This window comes from Ahaetulla prasina, chromosome 12 (genome assembly GCF_028640845.1).
Source record: "Ahaetulla prasina isolate Xishuangbanna chromosome 12, ASM2864084v1, whole genome shotgun sequence".
Taxonomy (NCBI): Eukaryota; Metazoa; Chordata; class Lepidosauria; order Squamata; family Colubridae; genus Ahaetulla; species Ahaetulla prasina.
The window spans coordinates 5,583,031-5,606,581 of NC_080550.1; the positions used below are offsets into that span (position 1 = coordinate 5,583,031).

Sequence of the window (23,551 nt, forward strand, 5' to 3'; positions counted from 1 at the left end):
TCAGTTTGCTTAACACAGAATGTTGACTTCTGTATTTCTATCGAATAATTGGCAGCTTACTCTTTTACTACTGTTTCTTAACAACAGCGTTGATTTTTTTTTACAAAAAGCTGGTAGCGTCCCTCAGTATAATTTTCATTTTTGTTTTGTTTTCATAGAAAAAATAAGGACTCTGATGTTCAAAACAGAACTTTGGGAATCAGATCTGAAGGATCTCTCAAAAAGCAGACAAATGCAATGACAAAACCACCTCGAATCTTAAAAAAAAACAAAAAACACCACCCCAACTTGGCAGGCATTTCCATATTTTATGACTGACGTGTAAACCCCCCCCCCATCTAAATAAATATCCCATCAGCCATAAGTGATGAACGACCTCAGCATTAAGAAGCTGAGGTCAGCACCGGTCTCTCTCTCTCTCTCTCTGTGCAGGAAATAATGAAAGTTATAAATCTTTTTTTCCCCCTCTCAGTTTGGGGAGTTGAAAAGTTATCATAAAAATAAGAGAATGCAGAATGATGGCTCTGACGACTCCTTGCATGGGGTAAAAAAAATAATTTGTTTTGTCAAAGTAAGTCTTTTTCCCCCCACTTCTGAAGAATAGAATAGAATAACAGAGTTGGAAAGGACCTTGGAGGTCTTCTAGTCCAACCCCTGCTTAGGCAGGAAACTCTACACCACTTCAGACAAATGGTTATCCAACATCTTCTTAAAAACTTCCAGTGTTGGAGCATTCACAACTTCTGCAGGCAAGTTGTTCCACTTATCGATTGTTCTCACTGTCGGGAAATTTCTCCGTAGTTCTTTTTTTTAAATACTTTATTGAACTTTTATTACATTAAAAACATAAAAAATTGTATCACTTAACAGCTATTTGTGGTGTTTTTCTTATAACAATACTCCGTGCATTATTTACAAAAATTAAATTGTATGTATTTACATTCTTGTTTTATTCTTGTTTTGCTTATATTTAATAATTAATTATTTTTAATCTGTCTCCGTTCTATCCATTTATACCACTGTTCCCATAACGCTGAGTTTAAAAGATAAAGAGACATGATTTTATGAGCTATGCTCAGGTCATACCGAAGGTGGCGTAGTTCTAAATTTTCTAAACCCAGAATTTCAAGTCAGGTGGCATAAGGTATTTTGTTGCGAGCGGAGGAGTGGAGGACTCTTCTTGTGAAATATTTCTGGATGCGCTCAATTGTATTAATGTCCGATATGCAGTGCGGGTTCAAGACAGACGAGCTGTATTCGAGAATCGGTCTAGCAAACATTTTGTATGCTCTGGTTAGCAGTAGTGTAATCTTACCGGAGAAGAAGCTACGCAAGATCTTATAATCAACTCTTGCCAATGAATAAGATGAGTGTTGTGCCTCGGCCGTCCCCCTCTCTGCAGCCGGGCCCCTCTCATCTCCTGTTATCTCAGCCAGAGACGGATAATGAAGACGAATGGCCTGGCATGCCTCCAGCTCCCAGTCCTGGCACCATGCCCGGACAGACCGAGCAAGACGAATGGCCTGGCATGCCTTCAGCCCCCAGTCCTGGCACCATGCCCAGACAAACTGAGCAAATAAACCTCTCCCCCACAGCATGTGAACATGAGGAACATGAAGCCAGTCACGAGCTGGAATTGCCGGCAGCTGGAGGGTGGATGGATCCACGCTTCCGGAGAATGGAGAGGCGACGTCAGCAAAAGGAAGGGAGGGGCAGGCCTGGATAAGTGCTGAGTCATGGAGCCACACCCCATGGCCTACATAAAGGATCTGCTTTCTGGCATTCTTTGAGTCAAGCAAAGTCTAATTTGGATTGCTGAAGTCACATCTTGGACTCCTGCCTGCCCTGAGAACTCTGACAGAACTTTGGCAAAGCTACAGAGGCTCTGTGGCCACGCTTGATACAGACTTTCCCGACCCGGCCGTCAGAGGAAGAGTGGGACACGACAATGAGTGAGAGATGTGCAAAGCTGAATTCGTGGTAAAAGAAAGAAACAAACTGGACATCTTTTTGACTAATGGTTGATTCTTTTGCCCACGGAAGCTTACTGTCTAAAATTTTGAAAAGAAGAATGATGGAAGGAATGGAAAAATCCTAAGGAATGAGGCATGAATGAAAACGACTGCTGTAAATATCCAGATTGTTTCTGATTAATGCTTGGGATTCATGCGCTCTTCCCACATCTGGACACATCTGTGTCCATACATATAGCCTCATGAGTCAGCTTATAAGATACTGACCAAACCCCTTTCTAAGAAGGCAGACAATGCAGGAGTGAAATGCTCCCGGTTCGGACCGGATCACCCGATCCAGTAGTGATGGTGGTGGGTGGTTCGGAGAACCTGTAGCAAAAATCCCTGCCCACCCCCCTGCCCCAGCTGAACCCCGCGATCATCAGAGGTATTTTTTTTAACTTTTAAAAGCATTTTTTCTTCGGCCGAAAAAATGCTTTTAAAAGTAAAAAAAAAAAAAAGCCTCTGATGATTGTGTGGCTCAGCTGGAATCGTACGAACCTTTAAAAGCATTTTTCTACAACCTCTTCAGCCAAAGAGGCTGTAAAAAAAAAAGCTTTTAAAAGGCTCCTCTGGCAATCCCAGCTGAGTTGCCTGATTATCACAGGCTTTTAAAAGCATGTTTTCTACAACCTCTTCGGCCGAGGAGGAGGTTTAAAAGTAAAAAAAAAAAAAAGTTGGCCATGCCCACCCAGTCACATTACCACCACCACCACCAAGCCACGCCCACAGAACCAGTAGTAACGAATTTTACATTTCACCCCTGAGCCAAGGCCCTTGTAAAATAAAATAAAAATTGCTAACTCTCTATGGAGATTCTCAGTCATCCAGGTCAGAGGTGGCATTCAGCCGGGTTAGTCCGGTTCGCATGAACCGGTAGCAGAAATCGCAACCGGCTCTATGCCATCTTATTTAGGCACATTTTTGAGGCCGAGGCGCATGTGTGGAAGGCAGGCGCGCACGTGACGCAAGCATGCGCACGTGGGGCGAACCAATAGTAACATAATGTGAAACCCACCGCTGATCCTAAAGGTGCTTTTTCAAAAGGCAACTGGACTTTGCTTTTTCTTGGATAAATTTTGCTTCTCATCCAAGAAGCTCCTTCGGTTCTGACTGAACGGTGGAGAATGGAAGGATTTATATCCCTTTACATGCAGCATTTGCACTATTCAGGTGACCCTGAGAGCACAGATAAACCTCCAAGCGGCCCTCAACAGCTCTCAGAAAGAGCACTAACGACCAGATGACTGCAAAGAATATAAATCCTTCCATCCCTCCGCCATTCAGTCAGAACCGAAGAAGCTTCGAGGATTAGAAGCAAAACGTCATCAAAGAAAAACAAAAACCGTCCAGTTGCCTTTGGAAAGAGTACCTTTGGGACAAAAATCGCCAACATTTCCTGTGAGAAGTTTGTGACTCATCTCCCATTTTGAGTGGGAGGCACCCAGATTTGGCAGTGAAAGGTACCTCTATCCCAACGTTTTAAATAAACAAACAAATTTCAACCAAATTTGGGGTTGTTTTCTTACATGTCTATAAAACTGAAATGCAAAACTCTCTTGGGGATTGGCACCTGGGTGGGTGCCTCTGAGGTGAAGCCAACCCTACTTTTTATGGTGATCTTTCCAGGTTTGTTTCAGAGCTGACATCTTCTGGATTACTGCTTGGAGATTTTTTATTTATTTTTTTTAAATCCCAGAAAACAATTCCTTGCAGCCTTTTTAAATGGCTGTTAACTGACCTTGCATCTATTAAACCGCAAATAGAAGGGATTACTAGTCAATTATCAATCGCCAGGAACATTCCGACCAGTTTATAAAATCATCAGCGACCAAGAAAGCTGTCAAGAGATTCTCACTGAAATTCCAACCCACAGTGCAAATTTCCCTAAAGCTGCTCGACTTAGTCAAGATTCTTTCCAAAAATATTATTTGATTATGAATGTTCCTTGTGCAAAATGCACACACACCCATACAAAAAACAAAACAAAACAAAAAACACAAAAAATCCCTCCACGTTATGAAGGGCCTTTCACAATCGGTCAAAAACCGCAGTCAATCACAGGTTTGTTAGCCTGTTAAACATTAACTTGTCAACTAACAGATCCAGTTGTTTATTACGGTTCAAGATTTACGTACTTCAGTAAGCTTTCAGAGGCAAGTAGCCAAAAACAACACCCGTTAAGGCATCTTACCCAGAAGGATCTTTTACATCTAAAAGGCACAATCCAAATTGCTGGGAGGAAGTTGCACACAAAAAAACATATATTGCAGCGTTTCTTCGCATCTGCTGGCAAGTGATTCATGAAACAGTCGCCAAACACGGCTTCTAGTTTCAAGCAAAACATTCTTATATCCTTGAATGAGTGGGGAAATCTGAAACAGTTTACTACCGGTTCGCTGGGTACGCGCATGCCCAGTGCACACCACACACCAAATGTGAGGTGCGCATGCGCGCAGTGCACACCAAAAAGAGGCATGGGGTAAGAAGAACAGCGCACAGGTGTGTGTGTGATCAGCTGTGGTGTGCAATCTTTTTTTTTTACTTTTAAAAGCATTTTTTTACAACCTATTCAACCAAATAGGTTGGAAAAAATGCTTTTAAAAGTAAAAAAAAAAAAGGCTCTGACGATCAGGCAACTCAGCTGGGATCGTCAGAGTCCTTTTTTTAAAACATTTTTTACAACCTATTTGGCCGAAGAGGTTGTAAAAAAATATTTTTAAAAGTAAAAAAAAGGGCTCTGACGATCGCACGGCTCAGCTGTGATTGTCAGAGCCTTTTTTTTTTACCTTTTAAAAGAGTTTTTTAAAAGAAGCGGCAAGAAGGAAAGTGGGTGACCAGGCAATTGGGTGGGCATGGGTAGGGGGGCAGGGATTTTTGCTACCGGTTCTCCGAACCACCCATCGCCATCCCTACCAGATCAACTGATCCGGTCCGAACCGGGAACATTTCACCCCAGCCTTGAATGGAAGAGCTCCATATGACTTTAGATTCCATTTTATAAATGTACTTTTCTCCCCATGATATTCTCAGGAGCAATATCTACCAATGGATGGAACTAGTATGCTTTATTTGGTCAAAGATGAATAAACACACAAGGAATTTGTCTCCGGTGCAGAAGCCTCTCAGGGTCCATGCAATGCAACAGAAGATGATTACAAAGAAGAGGAGGTCAAACTATTCTCCAAAGCACCTGAAGGCAAGAGAAGAAGCAATGGGTGGGAACTAACTAAGGAGAGAAGCAACCTAGAACTAAGGAGAAATTTCTTAACAGTGAGAACAATTAACCAGTGGAACAGCTTGCCTTCAAAACTTATAGGTGCTCCATCACTGGAGGTTTTTAAGAAGACACTGGACAGCCATTTGTCTAAAATGAAGTAAGGTCTCCTGCTTGGTCAGGAAGTTGGATTAGAAGCCCTTCAAGGTCTCTTCCAACTCTGTTACTCTGAATAATCATAATCATACTAGCAGGTAGCAAAGAAGATAATAAGAAGGATAAATAATAATACTAGGGCCATACAAATATACATTAGACGGCACTGTTGTGTAAACTCATGGATTTGAAGGTGTGTAGGAGAAGAATGAATCTTCCGCTAACTATCCCAGATTGTTAACTTTTAGACCCGTGATGGTGAACCTATGGAACGTGAGCCCGGGGTGGCACACAGAGCCATCTTTCTGAGCACGAAAGCTTTCGCCCAACTCACCTGTGCATCCCAGCTGGTATTCGGACCTCTGGTGCGCATATGCGTGCATATACTTGCAGCGTGTGCATGCACAGATGTCGTTTGCATGTGTGCATTGCGTGCACAAAAACCACATTCATGCGATTATGCGCTCAGTGCACAGGGGAGCCATGCGAAAGTCAAGTGCATGCGCAGATGGTGTGGTTGCGCCCACAGCGCACAGGGTAGGAGCTATGCATTAGTGCGGATGGCATGCACACATGCGAAGCGCGTGAAGCACATACCTGTTTGGCACTTTGTGAGTAAAAGATTCGCCACCACTGTTTTAGACGAATCAAGAGCTACGGGTGATATAGTATGGCCCTAGAACAGCGGTTCTCAACCTGTGGGTCGGGACCCCATTGGGGGTCGAATGACAATTTGCCAGGGGTCGCCTAAGACCATCGGAAATATGGGGAGTATACTTGCGAGTCGAAGAATCGCGCTCCAATGGTCGACTCCACAAGCCAGCTGCAGGCTCTTCAAATCGCTAGCCGAATTCGGCTTCAGGCGCGATGAATTAAAAAAAGAGAGAAATCTTTGCTCTGATGTCTCCCTCTCAAGCCAGCTGCAATCACTCCCAATCGCTAGCCTAATCTGGCTTCAGGCGCGAATAACTTAATAGGGGAGGAGTCTCCGCTTTAATGCCTCCGTCCTCAAGGCAATCGCAAGCAGTTCAGATTGCTAGCCAATACGGCTTCAGGCGCGATAAATTCAAAACGAAAATAATTTTATGGTTGGGGTCGCCACATCGTGGGGAATTGTATTAAAGGGGTCGCAGCACTATAAAGGTTGAGAACCACTGCCCTAGAATCTTAGGAGTTTGTTCCGTCGTGCGATGTGTTCTTAGTTTTGTAGCCAGATGCAATGCGTACGGCACGTATTCTGTATTTTTATTGTATTGTAACATGCCCTAGAATTGAGTGTCAATAATACACTGGTAGTAGTAAGAATAGAAGCCGTACTATACAGTGATTATTATAAATAGCTCCCGTATAAATAGAACGACGAGATTATATTACGCAGTCATTCTGCAGACGTGATACGGTGCCTGCTCTAAATGAACTCCAGGTATGTAGCCTAAAGAATGGCTGCTGACAAGGGATCAAGCCGAGCCTGCATTTCATATGTTGTTTCAAGGCCAAAATTGGGGTTTTAGGTTCCGAGTCAGTAAGAATTCAGCACACATAATGTGAAAGAATACACTGGAGTTTATTTAGCCCAAAATAGCATCTTTGCCTCTTACAGCATGACAGGGGAATGCTTGCATTGGAGAGTAACAGGCTTAGATTGTCAGGACCTGGGTGATGGGTAGATATTAAATCCACAGCTCTGGGTCCCCGAGATTTACAACCGTAGAAGCTATTAGCTTAAGTAGACCAGTGAAATCCACCTGTCATTAGAAGACATGAAATACGAGGCAGCTTTCTGAGTGCTAACAGTCAACGTTTTCAGGGACAGCATAGATCAACAACAACAACAAGTTTAATTGTAGAATGAAACAGGAGGTTGAAACCAGCTGGAGGGAGAAAATGATCGGGATGTGCTTGGAACAGCCAGAGAATCACAGCTGACTCATAAAGCGTTTTGAGAATCCAATAAAAACTAAAAAAATAATAATATATGTTTACGGTGGAATTCTGGAGTTCTAGAAAACGTAGTTTGAATATCGCGGCAATAGACTTAAACATTTCTGTGGTCCTTAGGACTCTCAGCTTGGTTGTTTTCTTGCACACGTTTCATTGCCCAGCAAGGTAAAATTATCAGTGCTACACATTGGTGAAATCCAGCAGGTTCCGGAGAACTGCTAGCGGAAATTTTGAGTAGTTCGGAGAACCGGCAAATACCACCTCTGGCTGATCCCAGAGTGGGGTGGGAATGGGGATTTTGCAATATCCTTCCCCTGCCACGCCCACCAAGCCACACTACACCACACGCACAGAGCCGGTAATAAAAAAAAAATTGAATTTCACCACCGGTGCTACATCATCATCTAACACTGATGATGTCACCTAGTTGGGTAAGGAAATGTCTGTAAGAAAACCACCAAGCTCAGAGAGCACCAAGGATCCTTCAAGTTCAATCCTGAACCACAGTTCAATCTCTTCTATCAGTAGGCTAACCTTTACTTCTTTACTTCAAGGCCATCACTCTGCTAAACAAATAATTCCATCAACACTGTCAAACTATTTACTGAATCTGCACTACTATTAATCTTCTCATAGTTCCCATCACCAATCTCTTTCCACTTATGACTGTATGACTGTAACTTGTTGCTGACAATCCTTATGATTTATATTGATATATTGACCATCAATTGTGTTGTAAATGTTGTACCTTGATGAACATCTCTTTTCTTTTATGTACACTGAGAGCATATGCACCAAGACAAATTCCTTGTGTGTCCAATCACACTTGGCCAATAAAATTCTATTCTATTCTATTCTATTCTATTTTATTCACTCATTCGATTTATACGACACAGGTATCCTCCAAGAATGTTACGTCAGAAGTATCCAAAGTAAGCGCAGGGAAGTTAATCGCCTTCGTTTAATCACCCTATTTAGCACTTTGAAAAAAGTTTCCTTGGATTTATGAAATAAAAGCGGGAGGGGCAGGGGTAACGCCACATTCAGCCCAGGAGAAGAGCACAAGGAAGCTATTGATCAAACTCCGCCTGGTAAATTGGGAGACAAAGACACTGTTGTGAAGTTTGATACTATCGCATAAGCGTACACAGAGCACATCATCAGCAAGGTACTAGGAGAGGCCGAGATTCTGGCATTCCCAGAAAGTTTGTGCACAATGAAAGGTTCACGGGGGCACCTCAGGAAGCACGACAGCACCTTAATAAAGCCCACCCAATTTAACCAGAGTTACTTTTTTTCAAGGGGAATCGGTGGAGAAAATCTTTCAGCCAAACGGCATCAGCAGTTACAGATCTCATAAACCAGGAATCACCAACCTTTCGGATCTCAGGGACCACTAAATTTATAATTTTAAATCCCGTGGACCACTAATATGATCTGCCTAATGACCGTCTGGGTGGGCGTGGCAAGGTGGTCATGGGACTGGGTGGGTGTGGCCAACTCAATGTCACTCATGTCAAAGGGCACCTTGCCAGCCTCTACTCGTTACTACTCGCCTGCCCACCCGGGCTCTTTAGGGCCCCAACGGGAAGCAGTTGTTGGAGCTAAGCAGCCACGACGAGAAAGAGTTGGCAAAACAGCTCAGTTCAAATTGGATTGAGCGAGAAGGAGGTTCAGCAGAAGCAATTCACTGAGGACTACAAGCATAGGCTTTCCAAATAGAGGGAAGACCTGCAGGAGTGCAAGGCCAGATACCAGCGGCTGGAGGTTCAGTGAGCTGAGATGGTCAGCCAGTTCCAAGCCATGATGCAGTCCCACTGGAACAAGGCTCTCCGGCTCTTTGCCACCAGCAGCCCTTTATTTATTTATTTATTTATTATTTAAATTTTTATACCGCCCTTCTCCCGAAGGACTCAGGGCGGTTCACAGCCAATTAAAATACACAATGATACAATAAATACAATTAAAATACAGTTAAAAAACTTATTGAATTGGCCAAGATTAAAATTTAGAATAGAAACCCATTAAAAAACCCATAAATTTAAAACTAACCCAGTCCAGCGCAGATGAATAAGTGAGTTTTAAGCTCGCGACGAAAGGTTCGGAGGTCCGGAAGTTGACGGAGTCCTGGGGGGAGTTCGTTCCAGAGGGCGGGAGCCCCCACAGAGAAGGCCCTTCCCCTGGGCGTCGCCAGGCGACACTGTCGCGCCGATGGCACCCTGAGAGTCCCTCTCTGTGAGAGCGCACGGGTCGGTGAGAGGTATCCGGTAGCAGCAGGCGGTCCCGTAAATAGCCCGGCCCTATGCCATGGGCGCTTTGAAGGCGTTCACCAACACCTTGAAGCGCACCGGAAGGCCACAGGTAGCCAGTGCAGCCTCGCAGGATAGGTGTCACACGGGAGCCACGAGGGCTCCCTCTATCACCAGCGCAGCTGCATTCTGGACTAACTGAAGCCTCGGATGCCCCTCAAGGGAGCCCCATGTAGAGCATTGCAGTAATCCAGGCGAGGCGTCACAAGGCGTGGTGACTGTGCACAAAGCATCCCGGTCTAGAAAGGCGCAACTGGCGCACCAGGCGAACCTGGTGGAAAGCTCTCCTGGAGGCGGCCGTCAGGTGGTCCTCAAAGACAGCCGTACATCCAGGAGAACGCCCAAGTTGCGCACCCTCTCCATCGGGGCCAATGACTCGCTCCCAACAGTCAGCCGTGGACTCAGCTGACTGTGCGGGATGCCGGCATCCACAGCCACTCCGTCTTGGAGGATTGAGCTTGAGCCTGTTTCTCCCCATCCAGACCCGTCGGCTTCCAAACACCGGGACAGCACTTGATAGCTTCATTGGGGTGGCCGGTGTGGAAAAGTACAGCTGGGTGTCATCAGCGTACAGCTGGTACCTCACACGAAGCCACTGATGATCTCACCCAGCGGCTTCATATAGATGTTGAACAGAAGGCGAGAGAATCGACCCTGCGGCACCCCACAAGTGAGGCGCGGGTCGGTGAGAGGTATCCGGTAGCAGCAGGCGGTCCCGTAAATAGCCCGGCCCTATGCCATGGGCGCTTTGAAGGCGTTCACCAACACCTTGAAGCGCACCGGAAGGCCACAGGTAGCCAGTGCAGCCTGCGCAGGATAGGTGTCACACGGGAGCCACGAGGGCTCCCTCTATCACCAGCGCAGCTGCATTCTGGACTAACTGAAGCCTCCGGATGCCCCTCAAGGGAGCCCCATGTAGAGCATTGCAGTAATCCAGGCGAGGCGTCACAAGGCGTGGTGACTGTGCACAAAGCATCCCGGTCTAGAAAGGCGCAACTGGCGCACCAGGCGAACCTGGTGGAAAGCTCTCCTGGAGGCGGCCGTCAGGTGGTCCTCAAAGACAGCCGTACATCCAGGAGAACGCCCAAGTTGCGCACCCTCTCCATCGGGGCCAATGACTCGCTCCCAACAGTCAGCCGTGGACTCAGCTGACTGTGCGGGATGCCGGCATCCACAGCCACTCCGTCTTGGAGGATTGAGCTTGAGCCTGTTTCTCCCCATCCAGACCCGTCGGCTTCCAAGCACCGGGACAGCACTTGATAGCTTCATTGGGGTGGCCGGTGTGGAAAAGTACAGCTGGGTGTCATCAGCGTACAGCTGGTACCTCACACGAAGCCACTGATGATCTCACCCAGCGGCTTCATATAGATGTTGAACAGAAGGCGAGAGAATCGGCCCTGCGGCACCCCACAAGTGAGGCGCGCGGGTGACCTCTGCCCCCGCCAACACCGTCTGCGACCGGTCGGAGAGATAGGAGGAGAACCACCGATAAACGGTGCCTCCACTCCCAATCCCTCCAACCGGCGCAGCAGGATACCATGGTCGATGGTATCGAAAGCCGCTGAGAGGTCTAATAGGACCAGGGCAGAGGAACAACCCCTATCCCTGGCCCTCCAGAGATCATCCACCAACGCGACCAAAGCCGTCTCAGTGCTGTAACCGGGCGGAAGCGGACTGGAGCAGGTCTAGATAGACAGTTTCCTCCAGGTGCAGGGGAAACTGATATGCCACCATACTCTCTACAACCTTCGCATGAGCGGGTTGGAGACCGGACGATAATTACCTAAAACAGCGGGTCAGGAAGGCTTCTTGAGGAGGGCCTCACCACCGCCTCTTTCAAGGCGGCCGGAAAGACTCCTCCAACAAGGAAGCGCTCGTAATAGCCTGGAGCCAGCCTCGTGTCACCTCCTGAGTGGCCAGCACCAGCCAGGAGGGGCAGGTCCAATAAACACGTGGTGGCATTCAATCTACCCAGCAACCTGTCCATGTCCTCGGAGCCACAGGGTCAAATTCATCCCAGACAATATCACCAAGGCCGCCCTCAGCCGTCCCGTCCGAATCGCCACAATTCTGGTCCAGACCGTCTCGAAGCTGAGCGATTTTATCGTATAGATAACCGTTAAACTCCTCAGCACGTCCCTGCAGCGGGTCATCCCGCTCCCCTGGTGAAGGAGGGAGCGGGTCACCAAACAGGGCAGCTGGGCGGTTATCTGCCGGCGCAATGAGGAGGCGTAGCAACGCCTCGCTTCCCTCAATGCCACTAGGTAGGTCTAGTATAGGATCTAACTAGTGTCCGATCAGCCTCTGAACGGCTGGACCTCCAAGAACTCTCTAGGCGTCTTCTCCGGCGTTTCATCCCCTCAGCTCCTCGGAGAACCAAGGGCGGTTGGGATCTGCGCGGGTCAGAGGCCGCAGAGGCCTGACACGGTCTAAAGCCCCAGCCGCAGCCCGTTCCCAGGCTGCGGCTAGTTCCTCTGCCGTGCCGTGAGCCAGATCCTCAGGAAATGGCCCAAGCTCCGTCCGAAACCTCTCTGGGTCCATCAGGCGCCTGGGACGGTACCAACGTAGTGGTTCCGTCTCCCTGCGGTGTTGGGTAGCGGTCAGAAAGTCCAGGCGAAGGAGGGAGTGATCTGACCATGACAAAGGTTCTGTGACTATATCTCTCAAGTCCAGATCCTTCAACCACTGACCAGAGATGAAAATCAGGTCCAGTGTGCCTCCCCCGATGTGAGTAGGGCCATCAACTACTTGAGTCAGGTCCAGGGCTGTCATGGAGGCCATGAACTCCCGAGCTACTGTCGATGACGAGCCAGCAGATGGCAAGTTAAAGTCCCCCATGACTAAAAGTCTGGGGGTCTCCACTGCCACCCCGGCAAGCACCTCCAGAAGCTCGGGCAGGGCGGCTGTCACGCAGCAAGGAGCCAGGTACGCGACCAGCAAGCCCATCTGACATCTATGACCCCACCTCACAAAGAGGGATTCACACCCGGCAATCTGAGGTACAGTGGCCTCCTTCGGCTCTAGACTCTCTTTAATAACAACCGCCACCCCCCCACCCCTACCCTGGGCCCTCGGCTGATGGAATGCACGGAAACCCGGTGGGCACATCTCAACCAGGGGGACACCCCCTTCAGTGCCCAACCAGGTCTCCGTAACGCCTATAATATCCGTGGCACCCCCCTGAATCAGGTCATGTATTAGGGGGGCCTTATTGGCCCCCCTAATAAGGCCTTCCCTCCAGCCTTTGCCCAAAGCCCCACACCAGGAGGCTGAAGCAGCCCCGAGTCAGAATTTCTGCCCCCCTCTGACCCACACAAAAAGATCCCGAAGGGGGAGACTCTCTGCAGCAACACAAATGTTCACTGCACGTATCTGTCCCAGGGGCCGTAGTTTGAGGACCCCTGATTTAGTGCAATATAAAAAAATGCAAATAATTTTTCTGGGGACCACCAAAATTTTCTCACGGACCACCAGTGGTCTACGGACCACCAGTTGGCGACCGCTGTCATAAACGGTATAGAGCTGTGATGGCGAACCTGTAGCATAGCGTCGCCCGCTCCTTTTCCGGGTTTCAGGCATGCATGTGCGCGCAATGATCAATTGGCCATCGTGCGTGCGCCAGTGCTGGAAACTGGAAGTACTGGTCTTCCGTTTTGAGACATGAGCATGCTCGCTAGCCAGCTGATTGTCACGCGCACATGTGCGCCAGTAACCAGAAGACTAAACAGTAAACCAGGAGTTCATTTTCCAGCACGCGCATGCCCCCTGGGCAGCTCCTCTTCTGGGTTATGGGGCAAGTGCACGAGCGTGCGCCCTCTCTTTTTGGCACTCAGTGCCGAAAAGTTTCGCCATCGCTGGTATAAGGTTTACATCTGCACTGAAGTTTAAGCTTCTTCCATAATTTGTTTGTTTGTTAATTGATTGATTGATTGTATGGCAAAAATGTTAAAAAGTGCATCAGAGCTGTGTTCCCAGTGAGCAAACATGAAATTATGTACACTATTTGCAAATTCAGAGGTAGACTCAATTCAGGATGGAGTTGCGTAGAGAAGATATCTGGGGGTTGTTCCCTGACATGAGCTCAGAGGGAACCGTTCCACAATACTTCGCAATACTGTCAAGTTTTGGGGGACCACAGCTACACCCCAAAGGGGAGAGCTTTCCCCATTTATGGTGGAGACCAGAGAACGTAAGGGTGGCACGATGGCTCAGCGGTTAAGACGCTGGGCTTGTCAGCTGGAAAGTCAACAGCCTGGGCTTGAGACCCGAGGATAGGACTGCGCAACTCAATATCAATCATGCCCTACAAAGGAGCTAAGGAACAATGAGATGTTGGCATGGTTTTGCCCAAGTCTACAACTCCCAAAAGCTTTAGAGATTCTGGGACCTGTAGTTCTTCAGCATCTGCTACAGCAGAACTTCTCCCAAAGGTGCTTTTTTTCAAGAGGCAACTAGACTTTCTTGTTTTTCTTTGAAGACGTTTTGCTTCTCATCGAAGCAGTATACTCCTTGCAAACAGCTGGTCATTTGCATAGAGAGTCATCGAGGCCACTTGGGAGGTTGAATCATGTCCTGATGGGTTTGTTTCATGATACAACCTCCAAGAGGCCTCGACGACTCTCTAAAAGGATGCAAATGACCAGCTGTCTGCAAGGAGTATACATCCTTCCATGCCCCACCATCCAGTCAGAGCTGAAGAAGCTTCTTGGATGAGAAGCAAAATGTCTTCAAAGAAAAACAAGAAAGTTCAGTTGCCTCTTGAAAAAAGCACCTTTGGGACAACCAAGACCTGGATGGCTGAGAATCTCCATAGACCTACAACAGGGCTTCAATATCCTTGATCTAATCTAAAGATGTTCATAGTACCTTCTATCATGATATATGTCCCATCGTGTCTTCCTTAGCCCAGGGGTCTGCAAACTTGGCTCTTTTAAGACTTGTGGACTTCAACTCCCAGAGCTACGCTGGCTGAGGAACTCTGGGAGTTGAAGTCCACAAGTCTTAAAAGAGCCAAGTTTGCAGACCCCCGCCTTAGCCCATCATGTTGCTAACACATTTTCATCTTCTGTTCAGATATACAAAAGAGGTAAAAGTGACTCAGCGCAACTACCCACAAATACACCGTCTCGTACTGAAACTCCTGCACCGTTATTCCTCCACGGAGAAGACCCCCATTTTCCAAGCTATGGCATCTCACAGGACCATAACAGTTTCACACGTTGGGACAAGAATCCACACGTTTTGCACGAAACAAAGGTGGATTTCTTCCCGCGCCACAGCATACTATGGCTCGCATTCTCTGTGCAAAGAAAGAAGATTGAAACAAGCCCGTCACTCAAAAAATCAAGTCCAACAGAAGAAGGTGTCATGTTGGCTCAAACACACCCACCCACACACACACACAAAAACGCACACACAAACATGCACACACACACACAAATACAGAGTAGACGGCTTGGAAATACGGATCTGTGAGAAAATGTGGCACAGAGATTGTAGGGGTTTGGTTTCTTTGGCTCCTGATCAGCAGTTTAATTATAGTAACTTTTTAGTCCACTTAAAAGTGCTTAAGATAAGCCCGGCGGTAGCAAAATTGCCCTGCTCTCTCGGTTTGACTGCCGTCTTTTTTTCTCTTTTATTATTCCATCTCCCCTCCCCTCCTCATAAATATAAGCAAAACGTTTCAAAGAAAAACCAAGAAAGCCCAGTTGCCTCTTGAAAAAAAGCACCTTTGGGACAACCATGAACAGGATGACTGAGAATCTCCATAGACTTTTATCGGTAGATACCATAATAATATGTGTTACACACACGAAGACACACACTCACTCACAACCACTGAAGAAGCAGAATGTCTTCAAAGAAAAACCAAAAAAGCCCAGTTGCCTCTTGAAAAAGCACCTTTGGGACAACCGTGACCTGGATGATGGAGAACCTCCACAGACTCGTAGATACCATAATAATATGTATTACACATGCACACACACACAAACGCACTGAAGAAGCTTCTTGGATGAGAAGCGAAACATCTTCAAAGGAAAACCAAGAAAGTCCAGTTGCTCTTGAAACCGTGACCTGGATGAACTGAGAATCTCCATAGACATTCCTTTGAAAATGTTTTGCTTCTCATCCAAGTAGCTTCTTCAGTTCTGAAGAAGAACCGAAGAAACTTCTTGGATGAGAAGCGAAACGTCTTCAAAGGAAAACCAAGAAAGTCCAGTTGCTCTTGAAAAAGTACCTTTGCGACAACCGTGACCTGGATGATGGAGAACCTCCACAGACTCGTAGATACCATAATAATATTTATTACACACGCACATACGCGCGTGCGCACACACACACACACACACACACACACACACACACTCACTCACTGAAGAAGTTTCTTGGATGAGAAGCGAAACATCTTCAAAGAAAAAACAAGAAAGTCCAGTTGCCTCTTGAGAAAGCACCTTTGGGACAACCATGACCTTGATCATGGAGAACCTCCATAGACATAGATTGAGAAGCACTGCATTAGTACATATTAACTGTACTTAAGTTGATGTTCCTAGGGGGGGAAAAAACCCTAATGAGACCAAGTTACGTTTTTTGCCCTGGCTCTGCCCATTTTTCTTCTCATGGTCCCACCAGGTTTTTTTTTTAGCTTTTCTAGGGGTTTTCCTGGGGCACCCGAACCTTGAAAGCAAAAATAGCTTTTGCTTACAGAAAGTCGCCCCCTCCCCCCCCCCGCCTCCCTTCCACCTTCAAACAAGATTGACTTTGTTAACTTGCTTGCCACTCAACGGCTCGACCCACCTTCCCCGCTGTAACTGTAGACCGCCACTGTTGACCTTTCCATTAGATTTTCATCGTGGTGCCAACTCACGGCCATGCTCCCCATGCCAAAATAGGGCTCCGGTTTCAAGGACGGCATTTTCTGGGGATCCATATAATTTAATAACGTCAGGTTGTAAGATGTTCTCTCTTTCAGGACGGTGGAGTCAGTCTTCGGGACAGGGGAAGGGTTTTGATCTTGCAAAACAGCTTCCATCTCGGTAACGTTAGTAGCGTCATCTTGATTCCCGTCCCCAAGGGGTAAATCCTGCATTCCAGTTGTCTCGGCCAAATCCTGCTCTTGCAAAGCCAGCAAAGTTTCTCTCTGCAAGTAGTCATTAAGCCTGCTTAAGGCATTACAAGCCAGGGATATTTCAGGATTTGAATAGTTGATGTTGTAGCCTTCCGTGGGCCAAGGGACGGTAAACAACCTTGTGTTCAAGTATTTGTAAGTACACCCTGGGTTCCCAATTAATATGCGAGATACAGGGGTAACAAAATCCCTCCCTTTGATCCTCACGAGGTCTTGGAAGAAGCAAGCGTGCTTTCGCAAAGCGAAAAAGGCATTTTGGACTTCTTCGTGAAGGTCTTGAGGGATCGTCTCCGAGTTCTTGAGGATAAGTTTGGAATATTTAGTCTTCCACTAAAAAGAAAAGGGGAAAAAAATAAATCATTCTGATGCGTATTTGATGCTTATGATGGAGGGGATGTTATAAATATTTCAGCTGAATTACCTATCTGATCCTTTGTCTATGGAGATTCTCAGTCATCCAGGTCATGATTGTCCCAAAAATGGGGGGTTTTTTTGTCAAGAGACAACTGGACTTCCTTTATTTTTTCCCTTGAAGACGTTTCGCTTCTCATCCAAGAAGCTTCTTCAGTTCAACTTCTTCAGAACTGAAGAAGCTTCTTGGATGAGAAGCGAAACATTTTTAGGGGAAAAAAAGTCCAGTTCCCTTTTGATAAAGTACCTCTGGGACATCTGATCATTTGGAAACTGCTCAAGTGCCCTCTGAAAACCCATGGATCCATTAGAGACCTTGGACAAACTGATCTGCTAGGGTTTCCTTGGGGCAGAGAAGGATCGTAGTGTGAAAGTCCATAGCAATCGGAGAGGGATCTGTCCATGACAAGGTGCTAAACTTGGAGGTCCCTTCCCCAAAATGTTCAGACCTGTCAGAGTATATTCATGAACTGGAATAGGGCATAGCAACAGGTCAGCCAATGATGGCTGTTTGGTAACTGAAACATAGTATTTGTTGTACGGGGCCATAAGAGACAGTCTGGAGCCTGGGCGTGGCTTAACTGTTCTGTATATAGGCTTGAGGGCAGTAGCTTCTCTCTCCTCCATTTTGCCTCCTCCATTTTGTGCTGTGTTTGTACTTGCTATTTCTCTTCTGTACAACGTGGAAAAGCCTACAAGGGTTATTGTACGCCTTACGTTCTGTTATGCATATAAAGACATTTTTGAATCCTGCTTAACAGTCTGCCTGTGTGTGCGCCAACAAACTCTGACACGGACCACACTGCTTTTGTTCCAAGATGGAAAGCAGATTCAAAGTATGAAATTTTATGTGCGTTGGGCCTTCGACAGATTGACCCCAGTCTAGGGGTTGCAGTGGACACAACAGATTTCTCTCCTCCAGGGAAGGTGGGTTGATATCCTCCTCATATCACCATTTTGGGGAGCTAAGAGTGGTGGAATTCAAATTTGTTTACTACCGGTTCTGTGGGCATGGCTTGGTAACCATGGCAAGGGAAGGATACTGCAACATCCCCATCCCCTCCCCACTCTAGGGAAAGGATATTGTAGAAAAAAATGCTTTTAAAAGTAAAAAAAAAAAAGTTGGCCACGCCCACCCAGTCACATTACCCACACACACCAAGCCATGCCCACAGAACCGGTAGTAACAAATTTTACATTTCACCACTATTAGCTCCCCAAATGGTGATATGGGGAGGATATCAACCCACTGTCAGGAAATTTTTATTTGCCTAACTAGTTGGCCAGGCAATATATAAACTAACTATGTATGTTTGTATAAAGGCATGATATTGCTTTAAGGCTGTGCTGCATCATGCAAGCATCCTGATTGGTTGAGTTCTGTAGCCAATGTATAAAAGGACTACTAAATTATGGCTTGTGGGGAATCTACAGGGACGCTACAGCATTGTAACCTAATGACATGCTGCAACTGTATATTTGAGCTTTATGATCATTGCTTGATCATGGCTAGTTACTGATTCCTCAAGATACCGACTGTTGTGAATTGAACTTTTGCCAAACTGAAAGAAGACCTTGTGTTGTGCAAGTCTATGTTTGGTAAGAAGACTGACTTTATATGTGTATGACCTGGATTGTTTTTGGACTATGACTTTGCCTTTTCCCTAAAAGTAAAGGAATATCACACCCCAGTTTGTCTGCAAGTGACTGTTATTGAATACAACCAGTCTCAGTCATTTTCACATGTAGGGTTCTCTGCTCAACAGTCCACAACCTTGGTTGTGAACCCAGATTACCCTTAACACCCACCTTCCCTGGAGGAGAGAAACACTTAACTGCAACAAATACTGGCTCAATTGTGGTCATGTTAAAAACTGCTTATATCGTCACTGAAAGAAACATTACTTTATAATAAGAGATAACAATATACTACTTTTGGACTTGTGAAGTTACGCATCCTATTAATACATCTTAAACACTGCCTGCCTCGTTTCCATGCTTTAAAAGAATTTGTTTTAAAAAGAAAAGAAAAGAAAAGAGGAAATGGAAACACATTTCTAACACATCATCTGAAAATACCAATCAGGCTTCTTTCATTCTCTAGCCGGGCATCCTACTTTGTCCTACATAAGGAAAACGTTAAGAGATCAGACGACAAAGAAAGGTTGAGAGGAAAAAAGAGAGGAAGAAAAGGAAGGAAGGAAGGAAGGAAGGAAGGAAGGAAAGAAAGAAAGAAAGAAAGAAAGAGGGAGGGAGAGAGAAGGAGGAAGAGAAAGAAAGAAAGAGGGAAGGAGGGATGGAGAGAGAGAGAGAAGGAGGGAGAGAAAGAAAGAAAGGGAGGGAGGGAGGGAGGGAGAGAAAGAAAGAAAGAGAGAAAGAGAGAGAAAGAAAGAAAGAAAGAAGAAAGAAAGAAAGAAGGAGGGAGGAAGGGAGGGAGGAAAAGAAGAAATAAATAAAGAGGAAAGGAGGGAAGGAAGGAAGGAAAGAAAGAAAGAGAAAGAAAGGAAGAAAGGAAGGAAGGAAGGAAGGAAACAAACAAAGATCAAGCATGTACTGGACATTTTTATTGATTGAAGGAACAAAAATCACGACACTTCTGTTGTTATCTGTGACAGCTAATATTAAAGGTCATCCCCCTTTTTTTTGCACAGATCAAAGCAGCCCTAAATGGATCTCCAGCCACCCACCCCCCAAAAAAAAAAAATACAAAAGTTTTCAGTCTTAATTTTTTTTAACATTATACCAGAACAAAATCTAACACACCCAGAGCAACCCGAGGTCAGACGATATATTTTTAGCATCTCTCGCCACCTTCTCTCTTTTTTGTTTTCTTTAAGTCAAGATGACCTCGTCACTCAAGTCTCAACAGCAGCCACAAACTCTGCCAAGCCGTCTTTGGCCAAACAAGGCTGACGCCCCAGTTCCCTATGGGGAGATAACGACATTTGGATCGAGAAATTGAAGACATTTCTAAATGGCAGACTTCCCCGATTTGGAGGTCCAACCTGATGACCTCTATCGCATAGGACCGGGGTATTTACGGGACCGCCTGCTGCCACTGTTTGCCTCCCATCGACCTGTGTGCTCCCATAGGGAGGGCCTTCTCAGGTGCCGTCAGCCAAACAATGTCGGCTGGCGACCCCCAGGGGGAGAGCCTTCTCTGTGGGGGCACCTACCCTCTGGAATGAGCTTCCCCCAGGACTTCGACAACTTCCTGACCTCCGGACCTTCCGCCGCGAGCTGAAGACGTACTTATTCCTCCATGCAGGACTGGCATAAAATGGAAATCCACTATTAATTTTAATGGATTTTTTAATGATTTTATTGTGTATTTTAATTAATTGGGCCAAACTGAATAGGTTTTTTAAAATTGGTTTTAATTGTATATTGTATTTTTTACTGTTTTACTTGGCTGTAAACTGCCCTGAGTCCTTCGGGAGAAGGGCGGTATAGAAATTAAATAATAATAATAATAATAATAATAATAATAATAATAATAATAATAATAATAATAATAATAATAATAATAATAATAATAATAATAATAATTATTATTATTATTATTACTATTAATATTATTACATGAAGACCAAGTTCTAAAAAGATCTTTAAGTAAGAACTGCTGCTATATCTCTTCAAACTCTTTTTTAAAGTCTTTCGTTTGGCATCTTCCAACTTAACATAAATGGACGGGCGGCCATTATGGGATGGAAAATACCATCCCATAACATTATGGTGTTATACGTGTTATTTGTTTTATTGGTAAGGAGTGGTACAGTGGCCTAGAGGTGGAGCTCTCGCCTCACAATCGGGAGGCTGTGTGTTCGATCCTAGGTAGAGGCAGATATTTCTCTCTCTGGGCACAATGAGAATATATCTGCTGAATATAACTCCGCATTGGCAATAGGAAGGGCATCCGGCCAGTAAATATTCAGCTCCGTTCAGTTGCCCAGACTTTACCCCGCAAGGGATTACGGGGTCATTAAAATGGCAAAAATAATGTTTCATTGGTATTGAGCAGCGTGGTGACCTAGAGGTGAAGACACTCGCCTCCACTTGGAAGGTTGAGAGTGCAGCGACATGTTTCTCTTTCAGGGCGCAAAGAGAAAATATTTACTCTGAACTCCATGTAGGCATCAGGAAGGGCATCCGGCTAGTAAATGCTCAGCTCCATTCAGTCGCCCCGACTCCAACCCAAATCAAGGGATTACAAGGAAGAAAAACCTTTATTGATATTATATTTTTAAATTTTTAATGTCTCGCTTGGATGTTATACTAAGCACTTTTAGCCATTCCTGTAAAAAGTAAAGGTTTCGTTGTGCAGTGTGCCTGACTCTAAGAGGGTAGTGCTCATTTCCATTTCTTCTGGCGCCATTTCTTAGCAAGGGAGCCAGCATTGTCCGAAGACATTTTCCATGGTCATGTGGCCAGCATGACTATACATCAAGGTGTACAGAATGCTTCCCACCAAAATGGTACCTATTTATCTACTTGCCATTTGCCTGCATTTGAACTGCCCAGCGGACAGCAGACACCTAACTTGATACCTTCTAGATAACGGGTCTCCAACCTTAGCAACTTTAAGACTTGTGGACTTCAACTCCCAGAGTTGAAGTCCACAAGTCTTAAAATTGCCAAGGTTGGAGGCCCCTGTTCTAGATAACTTAAGAGAGTAACCCCAAATACTCAACAAACTCAACATTTTTAAGAATGCCAAATGGGTGGAACTTCTCCATAATTTGAGACTGGGGTCTTTTTAACCCTATTTCAATAGACCTGAGATGTTTTTTTTAAGGTAAAACATAATGTTTAAATTTGAATTACATAACTTTTCTCAACATATGTTAAGCGATCAATTTTCAACTGCTGTAAAAAAGAATAACCCTCTTCCATCAATCTTTAGAAAGAAAAATGCAAAAAAACCCCAAAACCCTGCCCTTTTCTTCTTGTAACAGTGGGGGGGGGGGAAGGTGGGGGCCATTAAAAAGGCATCTTTCGACCACATGTCAACATAAGAAAAGTTGACACGGCTATAATGTAGGAACTCCTGCCATAGCTGTTCAAACTGAGAAAAAGGTTCATTTTTATGTCTTTCATTCAGTATGTTCCTACTTAATTGGATAGAAACTTACCCACGTTTTCCCATGTGTTTCCTATTTGTCCAAACGGTTGAAGAAAAAGTTTGTAGACTTTTTCCATTTCTTCAATAAACCCTCCTTTTTTTTCTACCGGTATGGATTCATGTCTGTTCATATTCTTCTCTGGCCCAAGTTTCTTATCTTACCAGGACGGAGACGTTTATCGAGATCAAGTCAAACTCTTCTGAATCACATCCCTTTCTCTTCAAACTCACCTTCGTTATTGAGACATACCCATATGCCTGCTACTGCATTTGCGGAAGAGGCACCAAGAAAGGTGAAGACCACAAGCTTCAGGTGTGGGCAACCACCTTAGTTTATTTACTTTGCAAATGAAGGGAAAATGAAACAAAGTGTTGTGACCTGCCAGCAGAGCTGGCAGCAGATTTGGACAGTGAGGAGGTTAAGGAGGAACATGGGCCAGTCCTGGAGTCTGGGGAAGGCTCGGACGAGGGCTCTGAGTCGGAGGCAGATAGGGAGCTGAGCAGGGGTGAAATGCTCCCAGTTCGAACCCGATCGACCAATCCGGTAGCAGTGGCGGCGGGTGGTTCAGAGAACCGGTAGCAAAAATCCCTGCCCCCCCACTCCCCGCCCATGCTCACCCAATCCCCCCATTGCCCGCTTGCCACTTCTCTCCGGCTCGCTCACTTTTCCTGCCTGAATGGTAGGAATAGGTTGTTAAAAAATGCTTTTAAAAGGTGAAAAAAAGGCTCTGATGATCACAGCTGAGCCACGCGATCGTCAAAGCCTTTAAAAGCATTTTTTTACAACTTATTTGGCCGAATAGGTTGTAAAAATAATGCTTTTAAAGGTAAAAAAAAAGATTGTGCGCCACAGCTGATCACACACACACCTCTGCGCACTGTTCTGCTTACCCCATGCCTCCTTTTGGCATGCACTGCGTGCACAAGCACAGACCTCGCATTTGGTATGTGGTGCGCACTGTGCATGTGCGTGCACAGGGTGCGTTTGGCACATAGGACGCATGCACAGCCAGCGAACTGGTAGTAAACCGGTTCAGAGTTCACCACTGGGGCCAAGGCCATCTGGAAGTTCTTTGCTGCCTCCAGAGTCTGACATCAGCGAGGCAGAAGAACAGTGTGAGCCTGTTCCTAGTGTGCGCCAGGAGACAGGAACAATTAAGGAAACAGGGTCGACTTGGGAGTAAGGCTTGGAGATGATTGGCTCCTCCCATAAGACATAAAAGAGAAGTGAGTGGGACATGAGCTTTTCCAGGA

The 23,551-nt window shown here is 45.8% G+C and overlaps 1 protein-coding gene across 2 annotated transcripts in view; it reads right to left on the bottom strand.

The window, feature by feature from the left end:
* FTO (FTO alpha-ketoglutarate dependent dioxygenase) overlaps positions 1 to 23,551 on the bottom strand; it is a 219,338-nt gene that overhangs the window by 158,219 nt on the left and 37,568 nt on the right. For both annotated transcript variants that reach the window (XM_058155191.1, XM_058155190.1), the window contains one exon: positions 16,434 to 17,094. In XM_058155191.1, coding sequence (XP_058011174.1) covers positions 16,434 to 17,094 — 661 coding nt within the window. The remainder of the gene's footprint in view (positions 1 to 16,433; positions 17,095 to 23,551) is intronic.